The sequence below is a fragment of the Anomaloglossus baeobatrachus genome, chromosome 6, assembly GCF_048569485.1.
Source record: "Anomaloglossus baeobatrachus isolate aAnoBae1 chromosome 6, aAnoBae1.hap1, whole genome shotgun sequence".
Lineage (NCBI taxonomy): Eukaryota > Metazoa > Chordata > Amphibia > Anura > Aromobatidae > Anomaloglossus > Anomaloglossus baeobatrachus.
Genome location: NC_134358.1, coordinates 11,344,046 through 11,371,807, shown reverse-complemented (window position 1 = coordinate 11,371,807; position 27,762 = coordinate 11,344,046). Strand labels below are relative to the sequence as shown.

Sequence of the window (27,762 nt, the reverse complement as noted above, 5' to 3'; positions counted from 1 at the left end):
ATGCTGCCCCTAAGAAACAGGCAGCACCCCTTGACCCCAGTCCTGAACCAAGTCACCCGAGCGGGATCTGTCCTTCCCCTCCAGAGGGTAGCCACCGGTTCCTGTGGTGGCTGGGCCCCAGCCTGCTCCACTGCGGGCCCTCCCTCCAATCTGCCTCTCCGGAGACGGTAAGCTGCAACAAAACATTTTTATTTACATGCCACTAACGTTTGTGGTTTCCCTGCAAGTTCACGGGCTTGTCCGTAAGGAGTCCCTTACGCAACCTTAAACAGTCCCCACGGGGACAACGGTGCCGGCAACGACCGGTTTCAAATCACAGTGTAGACAATCAGGTTACTCTTCGGTTAATCATTTTCATATTATTCATTTTCAAAACTTTCACAACTTTAAGCACTCAGTGCTTTCAACACACATGTTCACTCCCCCCTCTAAATAGTAGTTTCCCTGTACCTAAGTGGGGGTCTACCTAGGTTGGGGGCGAGTGGACCTCCGGGGTCCAGTGTCAGTGGTGACAGGCAGCGGGGGAGAGGGAACAATCAGTCTCTCTTCCCTGTTATCGTGTGGGGCAGGCAGAGGCATAGGGGAGCTGGGCACAGGTTCATCCCTGGGCACTGGCACTGGCCCTGGCTCACAGTTGACCACCTCCATCACTTCTTCATCCACGGGTTGTGGGAATAGTATCACTGGAAGAATCACCGCGCCGTTCTGTGTAGGCAAGTCTGCTGGGAAGTCACCCATCACGGTGTGGATTACCTCTTTTGCCTTCTCCGCTGGTGGAGGAACCGGAACTTCAGCCGTTGCCCTCAATGCTGGTGGGCACCTTTTCAGATGGTCCCGGGAAACCGTGGCCAAAGTGCCCCCTTGGTCACGACTGATCTGGTAGGCCTTCCCATCTTCCCATCCTGTGGGCTGTATGACGTATGGGGTTTGTTCCCATTGATCATCCAGCTTGTGGGTTCTCCTCTTCCGCTTCAGCACTACATCTCCAGGCTGGAAAGGGCCAGCAGATGCCTTCTGGTTGAAGCGCCGCTCCTGTTGTTCCCGACTCCGACTTAAGTTCTTCTCCACATATTCCTGAATCTGTCGATACTGAACTCTCCGCCGGGTGTCCCATTCAGCCGTCGAGGGGAGTGTTTCTGGGGCTTCCAATCCCATTTCCAGGTCCACCGGCAGTCGGCCGGGGCGAGCCCTCATCAGATATGCTGGGGTGCACTTCGTTGAGCTGGACGGGATATTGTTGTACATATCGACCAAGTCAGGCAGCTTCTCTGGCCACAGGTTCTGCTCTTCTAGCGGCAACGTCTTGAGGAGGCCAAGGACCAAATGGTTCATCTTCTCACACATGCCGTTGGTTTGGGCATGGTAAGGCGTGGTCCGGATCTTCTTGCAGCCGTACAGCTGACAGAACTCATGGAACACCTCCGCTTCAAAGGCTGGGCCTTGGTCAGTAAGCACCTTCTCAGGGTATCCATGTGGTCGACAGAAGTAAGCTTGGAACGCTCTAGCGGCGGTACGGCCGGTTAGGTCTTTGACCGGGACAACCACCATGAATCTTGAATAGTGATCCACTATGGTGAGAGCGTAAGTGTACCCACTTCGGCTGGGGGTGAGCTTCACATGGTCCAGGGCTACCAGCTCCAGCGGTTGATGTGTAACGATCGGGTGCAGGGGTGCCTTCTGGCTAGCCTTGTCCTTCCTTCTCAGCGTGCACGGGCCGCACTCTCGGCACCAGGCCTCTACAGACTCCCGCATCCCGCTCCAATAGAACCGCTCCCTCAACAGCATTTCCAATTTCTTCCATCCAAAGTGTCCAGCACCATCATGGTACACTTGTAGGATGGTGGACACATTAGCTTGGGGAATCACCAACTGGCGGATTTTCTCATGAGTCTTTGGGTTAATCAGCTCATGGTACAACTTCCCTTGGTGTAGATACAGCCGGGTCCGTTCTTTCCACAGGCGTTGGGCTTCAGCTGGGGCGGCAGGGTCTATTCCGGCAGCGCCTTGCTCCACTAGGGTCTTGACCAGGCGGACAGCGGGCGCCTGGTTTTGAGCTTCCTGCCACTCCTGACTGGGTAGCGGGTCCAGGTCCACCCGTTGTTGGTGAACATGGACCTTCTCAGTATGTGGCTGGTGAAATGCAGGCAACTCGATCTCTTCGAGGTCATCATCCTCGCACCATTCTTCTGACAAGTGGGGCATCCGAGAGAGTGCATCAGCATTAACAATGGCACGACCGGCCCTGTATTTAATTGTGAAGTCGTAGTTGGCCAGCCTGGCCACCCACCGCTGTTCCAACGCACCCAACTTGGCCGTGTCTAGGTGGGTCAGCGGATTGTTATCCGTGAAAGCGGTGAATTTTGCTGCAGCCAAGTAATGGCGGAACCGCTCGGTGATAGCCCACACCAGCGCCAGGAGCTCTAGCTTGAAAGAGCTGTAATTTTCAGGGTTCCTTTCAGTCGGTCGGAGCTTTTGGCTAGCATAGGCAATCACTTTTTCCTTCCCATACTGGACCTGGGACAAGACTGCCCCCAAGCCCACATTGCTGGCATCGGTGTAGAGGATGAACGGGTGGCTGTAATCAGGATACGCCAGGATCTCCTCCCCGGTCAAGGCCGCTTTCAGCTGGTGGAAGGATTCCTCATGCCTCTCTTCCCACACCAGTGGGGCTCCGAGGGGTCTACCACCTTTGGTCTATCCCACGAGGAGGTCTTGCATGGGGGCAGCCATCTTCGTGTATCCCTTGATGAAGCGACGGTAGTACCCTACCAGACCCAGAAACTGCCTTACTTCCCTCACTGTGGTCGGCCTCGGCCAGTCTTGGATGGCAGTGACCTTCTCGGGGTCGGGGGCGACACCTTCTGCTCCCACCACATGCCCCAGGTACTGCACTCTGGGTTTCAGCAGATGACACTTGGAGGGCTTCAACTTCATCCCGTACTTGGCAAGGGACGCGAACACCTCGGCTAGGTGTTCCAGATGGGCTTCATACGTCTGTGAATACACAATTACATCATCCAGATACAACAGGATGGTTTCAAAATTCAAGTGCCCCAAACAGCACTCCATCAGCCGTTGGAAGGTACACGGGGCATTGCACAGCCCGAACGGCATACTGTTGAATTCACAGAGTCCCATAGGGGTGGTAAAGGCAGTTTTCTCTCGGTCTTCGGGCGCCACGGCCACCTGCCAGTACCCACTGGTAAGGTCAAGGGTGGAGAAGTAGTTTGCGGTTCTCAGCGCGGACAAGGACTCCTCGATGCGGGGCAGAGGGTAGGCATCCTTATGTGTTATCTGGTTAATCTTCCGGTAATCCACGCACATCCGCATGGTGCCGTCTTTCTTCTTAACCAGCACCAACGGGGCGGCCCAGGGACTACAGCTGTCCCTAATAACCCCTGCCTCTCTCATATTCCTCAACATGTCCTTGGCGCACTGGTAGTGTGCAGGGGGAATGGGCCTGTACCTCTCTTTGATAGGGGGATGTTCACCAGTGGGGATATGGTGTTGGACCCCTTTAATCTGCCCAAAGTCTAGGGGATGTTTGCTGAAAACTTGTTCGTACTCCCGTACCACCCTGTATACCCCTTCTTTGTGATGTGTAGGGGTATCGTCAGTGCCCACGTGTAACTGTTGGTGCCACTCGTCTAATTCTCCTTGGTGCGGGTGAGTGCTGGCAGTGGGTAGTGAAACTGGAGGGGCTGCTTCATGGATGGTGTGGGGATCTAGGGTGAGCAACTTGGCAAGTGTGGCATACCGGGGAAGCCTGACTTCTTCCTCTCCACAGTTCAGCACCCTCACGGGCACTCTCCCCTTCTTTACATCTACGACCCCTCAGGCGGCCATTACTGTGGGCCAGTGCTCGGAGGGCATGGGCTCTATCATGGCAGGGTAGTCACGCCCCTGAGGCCCTACTGCTGCCCTACACCAAATCATCATCTCACTTTTAGGGGGCACAGTCAACGGGGCAACATCCATCACTCTCACCCCACCAATCTCTCCTCCTGTCGAGTTCACATGCTGGCGGTACATCAAGGCTCGGATCTCACGCTGCACAGCTCTTTGTTGGCTCCCCGCCGCCGTGGCGGCCAACTGCTGCAGTAGGGCCAACACATCACTCATACAGTGCTCCATCACATTGGTTCCCAGCACTATCTTCGGGTTATGATCACTGGGTTCATTCATGATCACAATCATACCCTGGTGTTGCAGTTCAGCTCGCCCCACAGTCATGGCCACTTGTTTATACCCCACTTGGGTCAGTGGGAGTCCATCAGCGGCAATCAGTGTTATACTAGTATCTTGGGGGAGCCAACTCGTCTGTCCCCCAATACCGTTGGTACAATGTGTATGGTATGGTGGTTACCTGTGATCCAGTGTCCAAGAGAGCCATCACCGGTATGCCGTCCACAGCCACGGGGATGATGGGCCGGGCCCCGATATACCGGTCCCGCCAGTCTGGAGGGCCACGGGGTTCTACTCCTGAGGATTGGCCCGTGGCCCCAGGGGTTGCTCGTTTAACGGGCACTGTCGGAAGTAATGGCCAGGCTTGCTGCACCTGTAGCAGGTTGGAGGTCTGTTCCGCGAGTTGTTAGCACTTCTCCGCTGCATCCAGGGAACATCCTCAGGGCTGTCGGCAAGCTGTATCTTTGCTGGAGGCTGGGATCTGGTCAGAGGTTGGAGTGCGGTGAGAATCTTGACGAGATCTCCATCCATGCGGCGGACCTGGGCAGCCAGTTCTTCCATCGTGCTGCTTGGAGCTGTAGGTACTGGAGAGGCTGGTAAGACAGGGGCCACCACGACGGGGGCCGTCTCAACTGGCCACGGGGCTGGTTCTAAGACTTCTGAAGCTGGGGGTTGCAGAGCTTTAATGGCCCGTTCCTTTAACACAGCAAAGTCCACATCAGGGTGTTCCAGGGCCCACAGCCGGAGTTGTTTGCGATTCTCGGAGGACCTCATCCCCTGCACAAATTGCTCTACTAACATTTTGTTGCTGTCCGCCTCATTGATGGTGTCCACCCGCTTCAGTGTGCGGAGGGCGGTTTGCAGACGTAAAGCGTAGTCCCGAATACTGTCCACAGGCCGTTGCCGACATTGGTAAAACTGCATCCTCAGCTCAGCTGCGGTACGGGTCTCAAAGGCAGTCTGTAGTTTCTCAAAGATGATGGCTACAGAGAACCGGTCCCCCTCGACCCAGGTCTCCGCCTCCTGCTCAGCCGCGCCGGTTAGCTACCCCAACACTACCGCTGCACGTTGCTTATCAGTCAGGGGGTACAATTCTAGGAGCGGGCTAAGCTTCTTCCGGAAGACCTGTAACGCATCAGGCTTCCCGTCGTACTGCGGCAGCCAGGTAGCTCCGGGCACATAGGACAAGGAGAACGGCATCACCTGAGCGAGAGCTGGGACCGCGGCACCCCCCGCCAGCGCGGCCGGGACCTGGGCAGGCCCATTCCCATCCACGGGTGCCACTGCGGCTGCGACCGCTGCTCCTCCAGCAGCTCCGTCGGGCGCAGACATCCTGTTTCCGTCTCCCTTAGCCTCTTTCCGGCTCCTCCTCTATCGGGGCGGGATTTTGGCCTTCGCGCCTCCACTACTCGAGGAGACGCTCGAGCGGGAACTTTTCGCGCCAAAGATGGCGGCTTCTGAAATTTTCTGGCCGGACACCTCCGGCGGTAACAAGGCGCACCTCTACCCAACGGCAGAGCGGTAAGATCCTGTTCGTGACGCCAAGTTGTCGCGGGCGGAGGAGGGGACGCTGCGCTCTCCCACTGCTCGGGTCCGGCCGCCGCTGCTGCGGCGGCCTCTGCTGCTCGGTGGCTCGAGCGATGGGCCGGATCCCGGGGACTCGAGCGGCGCTCCTCGCCCGTGAGTGAAAAAGGGATTGGTTTTGGGGATTTATTGTCCGTGACGCCACCCACGGTTGTGGTGATTGTGTGGACACCACCGCTGCTCTGTATGGGGATCCCGGGAGCGGTGACAGGGAGCAGCAGAGTTGTTAGTTCTCCCCTCCGTGGGTAGGGGTTGGTTGTCCCGGGGCCCAGTGATGGGGTGGAGGGTGAGGGGTGGCAGGCCAGGTGCGGGGCCTGGTGAGGTGCAGGGTCGCGGGGGCAGTGCTGTGCCTCACGGCACGGTGGTACTCACTCAGCCTGAGACGATGACACAGTTCTCGGTAAAACACACGGCTGGAAAGACGGTTCCCACGGACGGCTGCTGTTGCTTTTCCCCGGTAGTTAACGGTGACTGTCTCTTTCCCTGCACCTTGTGTAATGTTGGTAGCGATGGGTTCCCACCGGTTACCCGCTCCCCGACTTGGATATGGGCCGGAGGAGCCCCTCTTTGCCCGCAGGCGCTGGCCCTGAGAAACTGGTGCCTTGGCGGTGGCGGTGTCTCTCTCATACGGTTGGACTGTTGCCTTCAATCGGGACTTAGTTGTTTGGAGACCCGGAGGTCCCCTTCACTGACGGATTTGGCAAATTCACGGCGACTCCTAGCCTTGCCGGGATCCGAAAGGCCCCTGCCAATGGTGCTGGCTTCTCTTCGTATACCGGTCCGGTACCGCCGGGCCACCACCCGTCCACGGTCCTTTCGGCAACCTCCGATCAGCCTCTCCTGCAGACGGTCACCGCCGTCTGCTAACCTTGCTGTCTCAGTCCGTGGCACACACCCGGACCAACTTCAGGCTTTCCAAACTGTCACATTCTCCTTTACTTCAACTCCTCTCACTTGCTCTTCTTCCACTTCACTCTAACTTCAACTTCAGCTCCAACTAACCTTCACTCCTTCACTTCCCTAGCTTAACTCTAACTGCCTGTGTTTTCCTTCCTCCAGGACTGTGAACTCCTTGGTGGGTGGAGACCAACCGCCTGGCTCCACCCCCTGGTGTGGACATCAGCCCCTGGGGAAGGAAACAAGGATTTCAGGTCTAGCTTTTGTGTACCTATCCGGGGTGTAGGGTGTGGTGGTGTCATTACCTGTGACCCCTGGCTTGCCCAGGGCGTCACATATACAGCTGTATACTGAGCGTACAGGGGCTACGGTAGTCTGAGACAAGCCTCTGTCGCGGGCCGGGGACAGATCACAACCGGGGAGCCGCTCGAGGCACTCGGATCCGGGCGGTGGCTGTGGCTCCAGTGGCAACTGGATCCGGGGCTCGCGTAGCCATCGGTCGCCCACGAGTGAAAAGGGGATCTTTACAGGGGAGTTGTCTGTGACGCCACCCGTGGGTTGCGGTGAGGGATGGTGACACCGCCGCTGCCTTGTATGTGGGTGCCCAGGGCTGATGGAGCAGGGGGGCAGCAAGATGGGATCCCCTCCATGGATAGGGGAGGTGTAGTCCCAGGACCCAGAGTATTGTGAGGGGTTGCAGGGAGCAGTGTTTAGGAGACAGGAAACAGGGAACTCACAGTTGGTAGTCGTGGTGCTGAATGAGGCTGTGCTGATGTGGAGGGTCAGTAAACACACAGTCTGTATTGTAAACCAAAATACCAATGGCCGGTCACCTTTGGCGGGTGTCTTCGGGTCTCCCTTTCTTCCACACTCTCTGCCTGTCTCTTTCTTGTCTGTACTAGTCCACTTGAACGGCCTCCGGACCGGATCTCCTCTCTCGGCACCGGAGGGCTACAACCCTGTCCCGGTCGGCTTCAGGTTCCCCAGGACCGGATCTCGTTGCCTGTGGCCCTCACTGCCACCTAGTCTTGTAGTCCAGTGCTCCAACTCCGACTACCACCATCTCCAGGAAGCACCAACTCCCTCCTGTCAGCTCTTCACTGACTACAGCTCAAACTGAAACTAAACTCCTCTCTGCACTTCCCAAGCTCCTCTGGCCCCACCCACTTTCCTGGTGAGGGGGTGAGTAGGGCCTGATTGGCTGGTGTATATCTGTGTGGGGACTATGTTGGTGCCAAGGAGGATTAACTGTTTTTGTGACTACCTGGTTTTGCCAGGGCGCCAGGTAGTCACACATAGGCCCCCACATAACACCATCCCTCACCTAGTTAAAGGAGTTATTCGACATAAACTCAAAAATTTTTGTTAAGCTAATCTGTGCTGTATTGTCATATAAAACACCCCTACATTGTTATTTTTTGTTTTCTAACTTTTGTTCCTCTTGAATTCACCCTTTATTCTCTGCAGCTCCTTGTTTACATTCAGCTCCAGCAAACATGATAACTTCCTGTGCTAAACCTCAGTCACAGCTGGCACCTCCCAGCCTCAGTGTCCAGCCCCGCCCCCTGCCCGCCCCCTGCCCGCCCCCTGCACACACATTCCCTGTCAGTATTGAGCTTCAGCACTGACCTGTTATCACTACAGCATTGCAAATAACAGCCCCACATCGGGCTCTGCACCGCACACCACATCGGGCTCTGCACCGCACACCACATCGGGCTCTGCACCGCACACCACATCGGGCTCTGCACCACACACGCACATCGGGCTCTGCACATCACACGCACACATATGGCTCTGCACACCACACGCACACATATGGCTCTGCACCGCACACACACACACACATATGACTCTGCACCGCACACACACATATGGTTCTGCACCGCACACCACATCGGGCTCTGCACCGCACACCACATCGGGCTCTGCACCGCACACCACATCGGGCTCTGCACCACACACGCACACATATGGGTCTGCACACCACACGCACACATATGGCTCTGCACCACACACACACACACATATGACTCTGCACCGCACACACACATATGGTTCTGCACCGCACACACGCACATCGGACTCTGCACCGCACACGCACATCGGACTCTGCACCACAGGCACACATATGGCTCTGCACCGCACACGCACATCGGGCTCTGCACCGCACACGCACATCGGACTCTGCACCGCACACGCACATTGGGCTCTGCACACCACACGCACAAATGTGGCTCTGCACCGCACACGAACATCGGGCTCTGCACACCACACGCACATCGGGCTCTGCACACCACACGCACATCGGGCTCTGCACACCACACGCACATCGGGCTCTGCACACCACACGCACATCGGGCTCTGCACACCACACGCACATCGGGCTCTGCACACCACACGCACATATGGCTCTGCACACCACACGCACATATGGCTCTGCACCGCACACGTACATCGGGCTCCGGACCGGACACGCACATCGGGCTCTGCACCCGACACGCACATCGGGCCCAGCACCGCACACGCACATCGGGCTCTGCACACAACACGCACATTGGGCTCTGCACCGCACACGCACATCGGACTCTGCACACCACACGCACATATGGCTCTGCACCGCACACGCACATATGGCTCTGCACCGCACACGCACATCGGGCTCTGCACCGCACACGCACATCGGGCTCTGCACACCACACGCCCATATGGCTCTGCACCGCACACGCACATATGGCTCTGCACCGCACACGCACATTGGGCTCTGCACCGCACACGCACATCGGACTCTGCACACCACACGCCCATATGGCTCTGCACCGCACACGCACATATGGCTCTGCACCGCAAACGCACATATGGCTCTGCACCGCACACGCACATCGGGCTCTGCACCGCACACGCACATCGGGCTCTGCACCGCACACGCACATCGGGCTCTGCACCGCACATGCACATCGGGCTCTGCACCGCACACACACAGGGCTCTGCACCGCACACGCACACATATGGATCTGCACCGTGCACACACACACATATGGCTCTGCACCGTGCACACGCACACATATGGCTCTGCACCGCACACACACACACATATGGCTCTGTACCGCACGCGGCGCTCTGCACCGACCTCTATGCATGGCCCTGCCCATGTTGACATGAAATGACCGGAAGCAGCAAAATCGCGGCAGGAGCAGTCACATGACCACTCTGAGCCGAGGGAGAGGGGCTGACAGCAGGGCAGGTAAGTGCTCTCTATCTACTTACCTGCCCCAATGTAGCCCAATAGGGAAATAAAAAAAAAAGTCAAAAGAAGCCGGATAACCCCTTTAACATACAGCCGACCTGAAACCCTAGTCACCCCACCTTAGGGAAAGAAGGGCACACCAGTAGAGTTGAGCGATGTTCGAGTTTCGCCAATTTCATGTTCCAGTGATTTTGGGGGGTGCTCGAGATCGAACGCGAACTCGAGCTTTTTCCTAAAAGCTCGATAGCTCGAGTTACGGTCGAAAACGGTTCGATCAGCAAAAAGCCTATCTATTTACTAGCTGGCTTTTCACTGTAATAGTGTGAGTCACTGTGACTCACACTATTATCAAATTTCAGCGTATAGCGTGCGGGGGGACGCAGTTTAGATCTGTGCTGCCGGGATAATAGTGATCGCCATTTTTTTTTTTCCTAAGCGCGCGTGTAGTGTGGCGGGCCAGCATGTCAGCCAATCCCAGACACACACACAGCTAAGTGGACTTTTTGCCAGAGAAGCAAGGGCATGTGTCATAGGCTGTGCATGTCACATGTCCTTGCATTATAAATACGGCCATTTTCCCTCACGCTGCCATTATCTGCCTTGTGTGTGTGGGTGACAGTCACCGCTCACGCCGCTCCTGCGGCCGCTCCTGCAGTGTACGCTATACACACAGCACTGTACAGATTAGGGACTGCTGTTTACTTCAGCCCGTTTCAGGGCTGATTTCTAGGCGCTCAGAGCCATAGCTGACAGGCAGGTCCATGGAAATGCTGTATACAGCTTTAGATAACAGCGTCTGTGTACCTCAGCTCAGGGAATTCCTTGCTGCATTTCACCATTAGGTTATGTGCGCACGTGTGCGCTCTGCACGGCACCTAAAAGGTGTCCTTCAGAGCGCAGCTGAAAATCTCCGTTCTGAAGCGCATGGTGCCAGCGAGAACGTGCGCTCTGCCTGCAGCTCCTGCCATAGACAGAGCAGGAGCTGCCGGCAAAGCGCACGGAAGAAGTGACATGTCACTTCTTAGAACGCATCGATTCGGGCAGCAGCCGAATCGCTGCGTTCTAATATGCCACGTGCGCACGGCCCCTGCACAATCTCCATAGACTGTGCAAGGGACGCAGGACGCATGCAGTTACGCTGAGCTACAAAGCGCAGCGTAACTGCATGAATTACGCACACGTGCGCACATAGCCTTAGGACGGATAGAAAGTGAGGCTTCCTTTCCTGTCCTGGTACCCACAGAACCCGGGCACTCTACCCACCTGCCCCCATTTTTATAGCAAACAGTGCTGAAACTTAGTGGCATCCAAAAAGTGTCTGCTATACTCCATTTAGTGTCCCACTGGTGCCAAGCATTTTCCACCACCTCTGCATTCTACTCTCCTGCACATTTTGCTATGCTATTTTTATTGCAAACTCGGGGAATTCCTTGCTGCATTTCATCATTAGGTGGAATAGAAGGTGAGGCTTCCTTTACTGTCCTGGTACCCACAGAACACCTGCCCACTTTTGCCACACTATTTTATTTGCTCAAAGAGCTGACACTTTTTCTGCCATCCTAAGTGTCTTGAATACTAAGTTTGTGTTCCTTTGCTGCCAACACATGTGCATTCTACACTCCTCCATTTCTGCTATGCAATTTTAATTTAGAAAAGTGCTGACACTTTTAGGGGCATACAACAATTGTCTGGGATACTACCTTAGTGTTCCTTTGCTGCCAAGGCTGAACGGAGCCAGGGGCAGAGCCATGGGCGTAGTGACCCATGACTCACCTTTGCAGGGCAGCAAAGGGGTTAATGATTTCTTATAGAAAGAGCGGGCTTTTACGGGGTCAAGAGTTTAGGGGGGTGGATCTATAGGGCCAGGGGAGGGGACAGGGTGGGGGCTGTATATATGTCCAGGGAGAAAGGGGGGGGCACTACTTCGGCGCGAGGTACCGTTAGAGAAGGTCCCGCCCTCCCGCCCTATACATATATGTTTAATCTTTGTCGGGGAAGACGGTGGAGTCGAGGTTCATTTAATTTTCCATTGGGTGTTCGAGTCATTTCGGCGAGCGGTGGCGAGGGGGGTTCTTGGAGTCGGTGGAAATTCGGGGTGGGGGGGTGGTACATCGGATAGATGGGGACCACCCCCCTTTGTTTATTCTGGTATGGTAATTGCCTGGCGGACTTGGGGGGGCTCTCCAGGGGTGGGGTCCCCTGAGAGTCGGTTAGGGACACGGTTTTCCGGCAAAGGTGGTGCCCCCGAGCTTGTGGTCGCGGCTGGGGGCAAAATATGCCGGATGGTTTGGTAACAATATTTGGTGTCCGCCAGGTTTTGGGGCTCCAAGAACCGCCCTTGCATTGGTAAAAATGGTTATTTATTATCTGTTATAATGTTTGTTAATAAACCGGGCCGATTTGGCCAATTTATCCAAAGAAGGGTGTTGTGTTTTTATTAGCGGTTGGGAAAAAGGGGGGCTTTGGTGTGGGGATTCTGCTGACAATATGAAGAAAGCCTCTGCAGTAGGGCAGTCAAGCAAGGTACAACACATGTGCATTCTACACTCCTTTCCATTTCTGGAATGCAATTATTAACTGCAGGTAGTCCAGCCAATCTGTGACGAAGGTGCAGGCGTAGATATAATAATATAATGTTTCCTTCATCCAATGCTGGTTTTCTCGATGTCTGACAGCTCAACAATACCATCTGTTTCCACTTCCAAAACAAGTGACGACCTGCCAATCACACTCCCGCTTACGGGTAACGGGGTGGAAGTTGAGTGTGAAAAAGCATGTGTGACTGCTGTCCCCACAGTCACAGAGGATGAAGAGCACGCAGATGCACTTGATGGAGCAGGCAGTGGTTGCACAGCCCCGCTAGGCCGCATTGTAGCACAGTGAAATTCCCATTGCGACTTATGCTCCATTTTAAGTCTTGTATTTGGTGGGATCCACAGTATGCAGCAAAACCACGCAACAGGAAAAGGACTCTAGGCAGTTGGGTTCATAAATGATTGTTTCACTTTCCCAAAACAAACAATAAGAACCATGCATAAAATTGAAAGAATAGAACAATCTATTCAGTTGCCTACTACCTGGTAATCCCTCTGCGTAGCAGCAGTAATTGTGTGTGTGTGCGTGTGTGCGTGTGTGTGTGTGCGAACACGACTTACCAGTGGCGCATCACAAGAGCTTCCAAGTTATGTACCTAAACATAGACAAAACCCACTACCCCCCTGACAACCCTTGTTAGCTGAAGCCTCACAGATAAGGCAGATGATAACAGTGTGAATGCAAACCACACAGCTCTGCAACACAGTCATGTAAATCTGGTAAAGCAACAGTCAATGCAAACATGTGTTGCTGTCCCTCTATGATTTAAACTGTACGTGACAATTTGACAGTGCAGAGGCAGCAAGTCTTATTGTCTATATAGTCGGCGTAACCAGAACAGATATGTGTTTTGCTAATAAAACAAAGTGTTGCGTGCACACATTACTGTCTGGGCACAGCCTACCGTACCCGGGTACTGTGATGTCCATTTGCCATAAATACAGACTTTACGCTCCTCTCACGGTAAACAGTATAGACAGCACCGGAAGAATGTTGGTCTGTGGCACAGGATGCTGCTTGTCACAAACCACCGGGGGGTCACTCAGAAATCCCCCGCGCTGGCTACCAGTACGTCACAATCGGGGGGTAACAAGTGGGGGTCACCCCTCCTTTATACCTCCCGACCGACAGACAGAGCACGTGACGGGGGGCCCCTCTTATAGTCAGGCCAATTATGGAATTGCCCGACCATAAGCAAGGAGGCCGCTATACTACTTATGCCGATTATTGAAGGGTCCCCGGTGAGAGTAGGGTATATATTCCCCCGACCTCCGCGGGCGGAATATATAAAATCTCCCCGAATCTCACTGGCCTCCCCACAATAATCCTTGGCACAATTCGCTGCCACCAACCGATTTACGGTAACTATTAGCCGAACACACAGACGTGGGATTCAAGATCGAGATAACAGAACAGCCCAAGATTAATGATATAATTTAATCAGCCTAAAGCACACTAGAAACTACAATATATACAATAGGGAATCTACAGAATATACATATGTCAGAGTACAGTTACAATCAAAGCATGGGTTACAAACAGGCATACACAGTTCCAGCAGTTACCTTGTTGCGTCTGGCCACAGGGGGGCGCTGTAGACCAGGTTTCCAGGAACTCCCTCACAGGTCTTTCCCAACCAGGCCCCCGAGCAGAAGAACACTGGAAAATGGCCGAAGTAGGGTTATCAACCTGGGCAGATCCAGGTCCCCTCCTACCTTAGTGACCTCACAGGGAGCACTGCTCCACCCCTGGCTTGAGTTATGGACAATATCCCAACATGGAATATGGGCCATAACTTTGCCTGGGAGCGTCGTAGGCGGACGCCAATGCTCTCATTGTGACAGTTATGAATTTAGCTACAGAACGAGGGGACTCATGACCTGTCTGCCAGTTCCCCATTGGCTGATATCACGCCTGGGGCATTTCCCAATGTCCTGCTCCCATAAAAAGGGGGTGCCGGCATCGTCCACATGCGGAGACACCATTTTTATGGTTGCCATATTTATCGGAAATATGGCTTGCGAGATATGAACCATTTTTTACTGGAGTCGTTCTGTCTGGCTATTCCCATAGCCTTGCTAACTAGCTAGCAGCTCCTACTACAGGGTGACGGCAGGGAGTCATCCTGTGTCCATTGTCCTAAAGCCACCTAATTTCCATATCACAGGACATGGCCATGGGATTTGTTGCTAAACCAGTTGTGTGAAGGAAAGGGGGGGGGGTGACACCAGGAGAGGGCTTCCTGACATACTTGAATATCATGATTTATCGTCATATCTCCGGATTTACCTCACACCTCCCCCCTTTTGAGGGCGCTAGGGGGCAGCACACTCCGGTGTTCCCCCGTGCGCCCGTCCGCGACCTCTCCTTGTCGGGACAGCCCGTCTGCGTTACCGTGGTCACGGCCCCTTTTGTGGCGAATGGTGAAGTTGTATTGCTGGAGCGCAAGGCTCCATCGCAACAATCGCCCATTCGTCCCAGAGACGGTGTGCAACAAGCTGAGGGGATTGTGGTCCGTCTCCACGATGAAGTGGCGCCCGTATAGATAGGGTTGCAGACGCTGCAGGGCCCACACTATGGCCAGGCACTCCTTCTCCATCGTGGAATAGGCAACTTCCCTTGGTAACAGCTTCCTGCTCAGGTACAAGACTGGGTGCTCTTGGCTCGCAGAGTCCACCTGGCTGAGCACCGCACCGAGGCCGAAGTCACTGGCGTCGGTCTGTACTACAAACGGCCGCGTGAAGTCGGCTGCCTGTAGCACGGGCGGGCTGGACAGGGCGTCCTTTAGGGCCCGGAAGGCTGTCTCGCAGTCCATTGTCCAATCGACTGCAGAGGGCAGCTTCTTCTTGGTGAGGTCCGTCAAGGGCTTTGCCAGGCTACTATAGCATGGAACAAACCTCCTATAGTACCCAGCGGTCCCCAAGAAGGACATCACCTGCTTCTTGGTCCTGGGGGTGGGCCAGGATGCGATGGCCTCCACTTTCTCAGGCTCGGGCTTCAGTGTTCTCCCGCCTACCCGGTGACCGAGGTACTGGACCTCGTTCATGGCCAGCTGACACTTTCCCGGCTTGATGGTCAAACCTGCCCGGTGGATCCGCCTGAGCACCTGTGCTAGATGCTCTAGGTGGTCCTCCCAGGTGGGACTGAAGACGGCAATGTCATCTAGGTACGCGGCCGCGTACCCTTCAAGTCCCTTGAGCAGGGTGTTGACCATCCGCTGGAAAGTGGCAGGGGCATTCCTCATCCCGAATGGCATCACCGTGGACTCGTACAGTCCAAATGGGGTAATAAAGGCAGAGCGTTCCCTGGCCTTGCGAGTCAGGGGGATCTGCCAATATCCCCGGCTCAGATCCATGATGGTCAGGTACTGAGCCCCGGCCAACTGATCGAGCAGGTCATCGATGCGTGGCATTGGGTACGCATCGGCGACCGTGACCGCATTGAGCCCCCTGTAGTCCACGCAGAACCGAGTGGTTCGGTCCTTCTTAGGGACGAGGACTACAGGCGAGGCCCAAGCGCTGTTGGATGCCTGGATCACCCCCAGCTTCAGCATCTCGTCAATCTCCTGGCGCATGTGTTGCTGCACCTCCAGGGAGACCCGATATGCTGAACGCCGGATCGGGGGATGATCCCCAGTGTCCACGTGATGGACAGCCAAGTCAGTCCTTCCGGGCTGGTTGGTAAACAACCCCCGGAAGGGGTGTAGGGTGGCCCACAGCTGGGACCGTTGGTCCTCCAAGAGCTGGTGGCCAACCTCCACATCCTCAATGGATCCGCCTGCCCTAACCTGGGCTAGCATATCCAGGAGGGTTTCCGCTTCTCCCTCCTCGGGCAGGTTGCACACGGGGAGCGCACATGCCTCCCGCTCATGATGTGCCTTCATCATGTTCACATGGAAGGGCTTCCGCCTTCCACGGGCAGGGTCCAGGGTGACCAGGTACGTTACAGGGTTGAGCTGCTGGTACACGAGGTATGGGCCTTCCCAGGCTGCCTGAAGCTTGTCCTGTGGTACGGGGACCAGTACCCACACCTTTTGACCCACTTGGTAGGTCCTCTCACAAGCGTTCTGGTCGTACCAACGCTTCTGATCGGCCTGGGCTTGAGCCATATTGTCGTGTACCAGTTGCGTCAAGGCCTGCATTTTGTCCCGGAAGCGCATGACATACTCGATAACCGACACTCCAGGGGTGGCCAAATCCCCTTCCCAAGCCTCTTTCACCAGAGCCAGGGGGCCCCGCACACGTCGCCCGTACAGGAGCTCAAACGGTGAGAATCCTGTTGAGGCCTGTGGAACCTCCCGGTAAGCAAATAACAGGTGTGGGAGATACCGCTCCCAGTCACGCCCATGGGAGTCGACCAACATCTTAAGCATCTGCTTTAAGGTGCCATTGAACCGCTCGCACAGGCCATTAGTCTGTGGATGGTACGGGCTGGCCACCAGATGTCGCACCTGGACTTGCTTACAGAGGGCCTCCATCAGCTGGGACATGAATTGGGTCCCCCGGTCAGTGAGCATTTCCTGGGGAAAACCCACTCGGGAGAAAATCTCCAGCAATGCGGTGGCCACCTTGTCAGCCCGAATGGACGACAAGGCCACTGCTTCTGGGTACCGGGTGGCATAGTCCACTACCGTCAGTATGAAGCGTTTCCCGGAGCTGCTGGGGATGGCCAGCGGGCCGACCAGATCCACAGCCACCCTCCTGAAAGGCTCATCGATGATTGGCAGAGATACCAGTGGGGCTTTGGGGCGTGGCCCCGCCTTCCCCACTCTCTGACAGGTTTCACACGAACGGCAGTAGGCAGCCACATCGGCCCCCATTTTTGGCCAGTAGAAATGCTGGTTTAACCTGGCCTTGGTCTTAGCGATCCCTAGGTGTCCGGCCATCGGAATCTCATGTGCGATCCGCAACAACTCCGTCCGGAACGGATAGGGTACCACCAACTGTCGGTCCCTGGGCCACGCCTCCGGTGAACCCTGCTGGACCGTGGCCCGGTACAGCCGTCCTTGGTCCCAGACCACTCGCTCCGGGTCCGAGTCCGAGGGAGGCTGTGCCGCCTGCTCCTTAAGAGCTTTCAGGCTGTCGTCAGCTTCTAACGCTGCCTGAAACCCCTGACTAGATGTGGCCAGAATCGACGAGACTGTCACATCTTCAGTCAGTACCCCGGGACCTGTGTCCTGGCCTCCACCTGACTCGGCTGCCACTTGGTCAGAAGGGGAAGAGCTATCGGACCTCCGGGAGGCCCCTTGGCTTCCAGCACTCCCACTGCGGGTGACAGCGGCCACAGCCGCTGCGACCGTGGGTCGTGCCTGCTCCTCCTCCGTTCCTGACCAAGTCGCCGGTTCAGGCAGACCTACCTGGCTTCCTGACACCCCGGTTGTGGGGGAACCATGCACCGAGATCTTACCTGGGAGCACTTCCGCTCCTGGACCGGCCCCAATCTCACCTGCCTGTTCCCCTCCTGCAGCAACAGAACCCCGCTGTGAAATCTCTGGGGACCCCACATTTGCTGTGGTAGCCCCCACCCCACACACTGGTCCTCCCCCTGCAGCACCCTGCTCTCTGCTTATCCCTGCAGAGGGCAACAGATCCCAGCTCACAGGCTGGTTACTTGTAGAGGCATTGTCACACCTTTCTCTGACCCCCTCCCCTGTCACAGCTGCAGCTGAGTGTGTGTCTATGGTGTCTATGCAAGCAGAAATATCAGAGTTCACTCCCTCCTCCCTTACATCATTCATAGATAACACATTAACATTGTCCGGAGGCATGTCAGTACGGGCTGAAGGTTCAGCCCTTGGTTGGGGCCCAAACTGGGAGGTTATCTGCCCCAAATCTGTCCCAAGTAGCACGTTTGCAGGGATCCGATCAGTTACCCCCACCTCCCTCACCCCTCGCCCTGCGCCCCAGTCCACATAAATGTCAGCAACAGGCAGCGCCGGGTCAATGCCTCCAATCCCGGAGACAGCGAGGGTTTTTCCAGGGATCAAGTCTTGGGGGGACACCATCTCAGGCCGCACCAGAGTCACCTCCGAGGCGCTGTCTCGCAGTCCCATGGTCACAGACCGGCCGACGGTGACAGGTTGGAAGCTGTCCAGGGACCTACCACCACCCCCACCCACACAATACACCTTGGGCGGCCCTTGGGACGGGGACGGAGCCGGGGCCTTGGGACGCTGAGGGCACATGGCCTTGAAGTGTCCAGGTAGGTTGCACTGGTGGCACCGTCTTGGTTCTGCCACGGGCCTGGAGAGGGGAGTTGAGGGGGACACCCCCTGCAGTCTAGGGGCAGGTGGGGCAGTCGCAGAATTCATCTTACCCCCTCTCCAGGTGCTGCTGGTGGCCGCTCTCCTGGCCTCAGGGGCCCGGTTGTTGGTGTAGTCATCGGCAAGGGCAGCTGTAGCCGTGGACCCCTTTGGCTTCTGGTCTCGGATGAACTGGCGGAGATCCTCAGGGCAGTTCCACAAGAGTTGCTCCGTGACGAACAAGTCCAGGATCTCCGGTCCGGTGGAAAGCTGCAGGCCTTGGGTCCAGTGGTCGGCAGCTCGGGCAAGTGCCCGCCGGTGGTCAGCCCAGGAGTCCTTTGGTCCCTTCTGTAGGCTCCGGAACTTCTTGCGGTAGGACTCTGGAGTGAGGTTGTACTGTTGGATCAGGGCCCGCTTGATGGTGTCGTAGCCCTGATCTGCCTCAGCAGGCAAGTCCCCAAGGACATCCAGGGCCTTACCCCTTAAACGGGGGGTCAGGTATTTGGCCCACTGGTCCTTGTTCAGATGGTGCTGCAAGCAAGTCCGTTCAAACGCAGTCAAGAAAGAGTCCAAGTCTCCATCCTTCTCCAGCACTGGGAAGTCCTCAACACGGACCTTTGGAAGTTTGGTGTCTCGAAGGTCACATGTGGCTGATGAGGGCCGGAGCTGAGCTAGCTGCAGCTGGTAGTCACGGTCTGCCTGTCGCTCTCGCTCTTCACGCGCTGCCTGCCGCTCTCGCTCCGCAGCCTCACGCTCTGCGTGCCGCTCTGCCCTGCGCTCTGCCAGGAGTTCCTTGTAGCCCTTCTGGTCTCCAGCCTGGAGAAGGGCCATAGCCATTTGAAGAAGGCTATCCGAGCCTCCCAGGCTCGGTGGAATGGCACGTGGTGATCTGCGGCACGCTGCAGAGCTAGGCGATTCACTGTCCCTTTCAGAGCGGAGGGCTGGCATCTGGCTCGTTGAGGAACCTTGGGTGAGCTCCTCCTCATCTTGTCCAGCAGTGCCAGGTTGCGCAATGTCCTCGGCAGAACGGTTTTCTGGCGTCGAGCTCCTGGAGGACTCGTGGGCAACCTCCTCATTGCTGTCCACAGCACCGTCCTCCCTCTCTTCGGCTCCTGCCTTAGCATTGGCCAGTTGCATAGCTCTGCTCCTGGTGCCATCAGCCATTCTTGCAGACTTTTGGTCACTGACACAGAACTGACACCTGATGCCTCCACACACCTTACAGTATCTGCACTCTGACACTCTAGTGTTGAGCTAGTCTGAAGACCCCAGCAGCCACAGCTGCTGCAGGCAGTCTTTAGTGTCTGGGAGTATGGGTCTCACACTCACACACACTATTATCTCGATCCCACCGCTATGCCACCAATATGTCACAAACCACCGGGGGGTCACTCAGAAATCCCCCGCGCTGGCTACCAGTACGTCACAATCGGGGGGTAACAAGTGGGGGTCACCCCTCCTTTATACCTCCCGACCGACAGACAGAGCACGTGACGCGCTCTCTAGCGCCCCTCTTATAGTCAGGCCAATTATGGAATTGCCCGACCATAAGCAAGGAGGCCGCTATACTACTTATGCCGATTATTGAAGGGTCCCCGGTGAGAGTAGGGTATATATTCCCCCGACCTCCGCGGGCGGAATATATAAAATCTCCCCGAATCTCACTGGCCTCCCCACAATAATCCTTGGCACAATTCGCTGCCACCAACCGATTTACGGTAACTATTAGCCGAACACACAGACGTGGGATTCAAGATCGAGATAACAGAACAGCCCCAGATTAATGATATAATTTAATCAGCCTAAAGCACACTAGAAACTACAATATATACAATAGGGAATCTACAGAATATACATATGTCAGAGTACAGTTACAATCAAAGCATGGGTTACAAACAGGCATACACAGTTCCAGCAGTTACCTTGTTGCGTCTGGCCACAGGGGGGCGCTGTAGACCAGGTTTCCAGGAACTCCCTCACAGGTCTTTCCCAACCAGGCCCCCGAGCAGAAGAACACTGGAAAATGGCCGAAGTAGGGTTATCAACCTGGGCAGATCCAGGTCCCCTCCTACCTTAGTGACCTCACAGGGAGCACTGCTCCACCCCTGGCTTGAGTTATGGACAATATCCCAACATGGAATATGGGCCATAACTTTGCCTGGGAGCGTCGTAGGCGGACGCCAATGCTCTCATTGTGACAGTTATGAATTTAGCTACAGAACGAGGGGACTCATGACCTGTCTGCCAGTTCCCCATTGGCTGATATCACGCCTGGGGCATTTCCCAATGTCCTGCTCCCATAAAAAGGGGGTGCCGGCATCGTCCACATGCGGAGACACCATTTTTATGGTTGCCATATTTATCGGAAATATGGCTTGCGAGATATGAACCATTTTTTACTGGAGTCGTTCTGTCTGGCTATTCCCATAGCCTTGCTAACTAGCTAGCAGCTCCTACTACAGGGTGACGGCAGGGAGTCATCCTGTGTCCATTGTCCTAAAGCCACCTAATTTCCATATCACAGGACATGGCCATGGGATTTGTTGCTAAACCAGTTGTGTGAAGGAAAGGGGGGGGGGGTGACACCAGGAGAGGGCTTCCTGACATACTTGAATATCATGATTTATCGTCATATCTCCGGATTTACCTCACACTGCTCACTGCCGTTACGGTACACCTCATCAAAGTACAACACGACTCCCCTCACAATTGAACGAAGTGTTTCCGCGGTGGCTCCTTGCTGTAACACACACCTTTAGCTTTTCCTTTTGTTCATATACAGCATCTCCAAGTCCAGAGCCGAAGACCAATTTGCTATTGCCATAGTGACCAAACAGACAAAGGCAGATCCAAAAAAACAGCAGCCCCTTGTGTGTAGTCTGCAACAATGCATGCAATGAACGGCAAATAAGCATGTTGTTTTGAAAGTGGCTAAAGCTGAGCAATACACCCTCACGCTATCAATTCATATCCATGTGACACTTCATGGTGGAAGTACTCAAAGTTGTGAGTTTTTGCCTTCTACTTAGAGATTGTTGACAAATCTTACAGATTACATGACTTGGGTGATCCTTTGCGATGTCCAAAAAGCCCCAGGCTACGCAAGGCTTAGAACCCATGTGACTTGCATAGCCAACACGACTTCTGCTCAGAGGCAGAGTTGTGGCCGAGGATTAAGTTGTTGACGTGCTTCCAGTACTTTGTCTCTGTCCAGGAAGACACAACATAAACTCGTCGTCAGTAGCATCCTCTTCCACCTCCTCTGCTGACCTCATCGACTGGCTGACTTTGGTTTGACAGTAAGTGTGGTCTCCAACCTCATCATCACCCTCTGTGTTTTCATTCCCCTCGTCCTGAGTCCTCCTAGACAACCTCTTCCTGCCCTGACCGAATAGTAAAGTTGTCGTTCCAATCAGGTATCCGAGTCTCCTCATCATGTTCCCCATTGTCTCCACCAGGAGGATTTACGGTTTGGAAATGAGGGTGTACATTATGCTCAGCACCTTCTTCATCGGGGCCTGGATCAGACTCACAAAGCTTCTGGCTATCTGTGCAGATCATTTCCCCTGTCTCCTGGAATTCGCTGCCTCAACACGTCAGATTATCTGCTACACCCGCAAGCTTCAAGCGGAACCTGTAAACTCATCTGTTCAGAAATGACTATAACCTTCAATGACACCACCACCGTGCGTAGCTGCCGCCCAACGTACACCACACCTACTGTCTCCTCCCCAAAATACTTTACAATGTAATCCTGCAAGGGCTGGGCCCTCTTCCCTCTGTACCAGTCTGTCTATTGTATATGTATTCTGTATGTTACCCCCTTCTCATGTACAGCACCATGGAATCAATGGTGCTCTTTAAATAAATAATAATAATAACTTCTTTGTCTGTACTCGCTGCAGCTTTGGAGCAGACCTCTGATTCCCAGGCTATAGTGTGACTGAACAGCTCTGCAGACTCAACCATCTCTGTTACCCCATACTCAGCACAGCTGGTGGAAACTTGAGAGCTGTTAGGAAGCAAGTGCGATTGGGTTGACACCACAGAGGAATGGAGTATTTGGGATATTGACCTTGAGGTGGAGGACAGGCCACTTTATGGAGCACTTGAGATCCATTGAAGCAGCTGCTGTTTTGGTGCCTCATATACATTTGTTAGCGATGGTCGTGTCCGTTAAAAAAAAGGGATCATATCAGATAATCCACGGGAAGCAGTACACCTGTTATTTTGGCTGTTATTTGTTGTTACGAATCGGTGCCGCCGTATACGCAAGCAGCGTGCTGCGGTTCCAGTTGCGCCCAGGCGTCAGCTGCCATTTAGGGCTGTGCCTCCGGTTGTCCAGCTGGCTACTTTCTCCTCCACGTCTAAGTATGGAGAGGCGGCTAGTGCGCATGCGTGTGCCAATTTACCCCAGCCGCAGCCTAACTCCAGTGTTTCGCCTAGTGAGTATGCTCAGCCTGACTGTGCCATTCCTGAGGCTAAGTTCTCATTTCGGGCTACAGCGCATACTCCCACAGTTAGTGCGAAAAGCCTCTTTGCACAGGTACTTGCACTCCGTGCCGGGTCTAAGTCCTGTGTTGTGCCTAGACACCATGCTGAAGCTGATAGTCTTTCTTCTGAGACTGTATTTCATGCTACTGAGCATGCTCAGGCACTTACTGCATCAGAGGCTAGGTCGGGTAATGAACTCTTTGGCCCTGCCCCTGATGTGGGGGGCCTATATAGACAACAGGGCATCAGGTGTCCTGACAATTTGGCCAGGACACTCCAAACTGGCTTGCAGAGGACCGCTCCTATGACTTGTCACCTCATTATTCTTGGTCAGACGCTGAGGTGTTTGGGTCGTGGCTGCCATGAGGTCATCATTGAAGTGGCGGTTCCGAATAGAACGCTAGTTATGCCACTCAAGACGTGTCACTCTGCTTTTGTCTCCAGGAGGTGCATTGTGGTCCACCCTGGGTTGTGGCGGCCCCAGGTTATAAAAGGGGCTGGAGCCAACAAGGAGGTGCGCAGTCTTCTATTAGGCTCAGAAAGAGCACACCTCCATGTGTTGAACCCATTGCGGCTTTAGGCCAGAGGTAGGCAGGGATAGGGCGTCGATGCAGGCCGCCACCACAGTTGGTAACGCAGAACGGTTAAGACCAGCTCCTGTCCTACCAGTCCTGCTAGTGCAGCCCAGTGACATTAACAGGCCTGCTGCTGCTGATGCGCCTGCTGTCCACAGGTGTGGCCCCAATGCACACGGTCAGCGTACTCAATGGCCCCTGTGTTGTTAACAGGGAGTTCCTGAGCTGGGTGGGCATGTGGGCCCTGTGACGCTAACAGGGCTCCCAGTCTCCAGATCCGAATGGCGTCTAACTCGGTTCAGGCTACTATTAGTTTCATAGCCACACAGCTCTGTATCCTCCACCGAACCTTCCAGTTGCCAGCCTCTCCTTTTCCATCTGGGAGCACGGTGGACACTGACTGCTGATGGGAATATATACCTTTCTCTTTCTTTTCTTCTTTATTTTTTTATATAGCGGTAACATAGTATATACCACCTTATCCAAATCTGCCAGTCCCACCGTAACAGATGGTGTTTCTTCAGCAAATGTTACTGTTGCTTAACCACCAAATCCACGGACAAAAACTTTTTTCCCCTTTCCAACACACCTGTTCCCCTTTCCACTAGCATCTGTCCTTTTTCAACTCATTTTGTATATGACCAAAAGTGCAACTCTGCAGGAACACCGTACTCAACGCCATCTCAGCACAGCAGCCAGCTCTCGGTCCCTCCGATGTGGACAAGTAAAAGACCATTTCCTCCTATCCATGACAAAGCGTTGAGATTCACTCTGTGCAGCACTGGTGTTTAGGGGAAAAGCAGATCTAAGATTGCGTACCACCTTCTGCAGATACTCCTGTATACGTGCGTCCCTTTCTATGGCAGGAATTATTTCGCAAAATTTTGTGTTGTACCGGAGATCTAACAGTGTGGCAACCCAGTAGTCAGCAGACTGCCGAGACCCACCCACCGGTTCCCCCACCCCACCACGCAATGAAGGAGACCACACATGGAATATCTTTCTTTTGTACTTTATTGAAGGTATCCACGTAACAACATTCAATGTTGATATAAAAGGGGTTTTCTTGTTATTTTGGCCACAGCTTTAAACCACAGGCACAAATCTGCCTTAAACCCGAGGGAGGAGGCCCGATGCCTTTGGCCGTCCGTGACAGGTTGGCTCTCACCAAATCCATCATCCATCGGCCACGGAGTGGCGAAGGCCCACGCCTGAGCTGCGACCCCCACACAGGGCCCTCATGGCCCGCTCAACCCCGTCCTGGCTGTCCGACAGGAAAATATCTAGGCCTATATCATTGAGGCTAAAACCATCCTCTAGCACCAATCTGCTGATCTCTGATTCCAGCATCTCGTGTCCCAGCACTACACCCCTTCCTGTCGCTATAAATTTGGCAATCCGCATATTAACGCTATGCCGCTATGTTCCTTGCCCCTATCCAGCTTAATCTCAGTAATATGCTGGACCATACCACCACTACGTTGCTGAAGAAGCCGCTAAACCTATCCAGGTCTGCTTGCATGACCGCGAGCAGTTCCTGGATCCTCACATTTACCAGGTTGTTTCAACCCGCGTGGATGACTAGCACTACTGCTCCCGTGGCTTTTCTTGCTAAGTGCACTACCTCGGGCAGGACCTGTGTCCAGGCCATGCCCCGAACTCCTCTCCAGTGGAACTTGAGGTGATGAAATCCCAGCTCGCTTCCACCTGGTCTCGACTCGGCCTGCCGTGCTGCCAAGAATACGTGGGAGTGACCTAGGATCCAAATGCTAGGTCTCGCCGGATCTAGGAAGAAAAGCTGTTAGCTACTTTACACAGCAAAGTTATCATAGTGTCAGCGACCATCATTATATTAGTGTTGTCATAGCTTTCTGGTGGAGGTTAACTTGTGGTAAAACCTGGCGGTTGGCAGGGGTCGGGGGTTAAATTAGGTCTGGCCTGATATCGCGGAAGAAACAGTCTGAATTCCAACGCCCTATCCGCTGTATCTCCTCATTTGAGAAGCCGGCCATTGCTGCCTCGGTTGCTGCGCCTATGCGGAAGTGCGTGCTATAATCCCCAGGCTGTAAACCCAGGCTGGAAAGAGACATCTTTAGCAAGGCTGAAAACTACATTGCCGTGAGCGGGGATCCATCCGCATGCTCTAAAAAGAATTTATTGGGAACCCGAGACTCTAAGTAACACTGCAAGATAAGGATGGGACAGAGGGGGCCGGGAAACGGGAAAATGGGGAACCAAACTCCTCTACCGAGCTGATCTGTTTTAGAGCGCCTTATGCGAACCCGTACTCCACCATTGCAAATTATAACGTCGTCGCGTAGCAGACTACCGGGACGAGCTGATGATCTGCTGACTAATTCGCTGATTCGCAAAGCCCCGAAGAATGCAAGCGAGAAGGCGGCCAAGAACAAGAGGACCTCGCTGTCATTGGCGCATACGTCGCCTAGCTGGTTTATTGTGCATGAAAGGATGGCAAATGAAATGGGCCTCCTGCTTTCGGTGCACCGACGCTTCCGCTTCCTGCCTTTAACGGTCTGCGTAAACAGGAAGGCCTTGGTGACATCGGGCCATCCACGAACCCGGAAGTGAAAGGCTATGCTTGCGAGCCGCTGCTGCGCTACTATACCCGACACGCCATTAGTATGCAAATGCGCTATGTACCAGGCAACGGAATTGCTGAGAAACTAAGCAGCGGTTGTGCTATATTTAACCATTCATTCCAAGCCTTACCGTACGAACGCCATGTTTATGGAGCTAGGGATGCCTGGACCAAAGGCATCAGCTGTCCTCGGGGACCGTCCAGAGGAACTGTGGACAGTTCTGGCCAATGTTGTCCGCTTCCGGGTGTAATACACGAAACTTCTGAAATTCAAAACCCGATAAGGCATCAGCAATAGTGTTATCGATCCCTGGCACGTGACGGGCCCTGAACCAGATGTTATGCTCGAGGCACTTGAGAACTAAATACCGCAGTAAGCAGATCACTGGCAGGGAGGAAGATGACAGGTGGTTAATGGCGTGGACGACACTTATGTTGTCCGTCCAGAAGCAGATTCGTTTGTTCGCCAGCTGTTTTGTACAAAGAGCCGTAGCTACTACTATAGGGAACAGCTTGAGTAAGGTGATGTTTTTAGTCCAGCCTGACAAGTGCCAATTTTTGGGCCAGCAACTAGCGCACCAATTGGGACCGAGGAAAACTCCGAATCCGGTGCACCCGGCAGCATCCAAAAATAGAGATATGTCTGAGCTGGAAACCTCCTTTTCCTGGAAACACGTGCGTCCATTGTAAGTGGCTAAAAAGGACCTCCATACACCCAGGTCCTCATGTAGAGCTCTGGTGATGCGAAACCTGTGATGGGGGGCAGCTATGCCCCTAGTGGCCAGGCAAAGCCTCCGGGAAAAGACCCTTCCCATGGGCATGACTCTACAGGCGAAGGCGAGCAGGCCTAATAGAGATTGCATTTGCGCCAGGGTTACCTTGCGAACCGCGCAGAACCCGTCAATGAGCGATGTGGTTTTTTGGACCTTTTCCAGTGGTAACCGAAACATCATGTTAGTTGAGTCTATCTCGATTCCCAAAAAGGAAAGGCAGGTTACAGGGACAACTGTTTTTTCGGCCGACAGCAGAACCCCAAACTTGTCCGCTAATGGCTGGAAGGAGTTTAACGCGGTAGCGCATGTTTCCGAGTTGGCGGGGCCAACGAACAGGAAATCATCTAGATAATGGGTGACCGATTTGTTCTTTGCCACGTCCTTAACCACCCATTCTAGGAACGAGCTGAAGAGCTCAAAGTGAGAGCAGGATATGGCGCAACTCATGGGAAGACACGTCATAAAAGAATTTTTTGTTGAAATAGCACCCCAGCAGGTGGTGACAATCGGGGTGCACTGGTAGCAGGCGAAAGGCAGACGCTATGTCCGATTTAGCCATTAATGCTCCTTGC

The 27,762-nt window shown here is 54.4% G+C and overlaps 1 protein-coding gene across 1 annotated transcript in view; it reads left to right on the top strand.

Annotated features, from left to right (window-relative positions):
- Window positions 1-27,762, top strand: part of LOC142243779 (uncharacterized) — a 260,986-nt gene that overhangs the window by 43,443 nt on the left and 189,781 nt on the right. Inside the window, exon 5 of the mRNA XM_075315979.1 lies at window positions 25,261-25,328. Coding sequence (XP_075172094.1) covers window positions 25,261-25,328 — 68 coding nt within the window. The remainder of the gene's footprint in view (window positions 1-25,260; window positions 25,329-27,762) is intronic.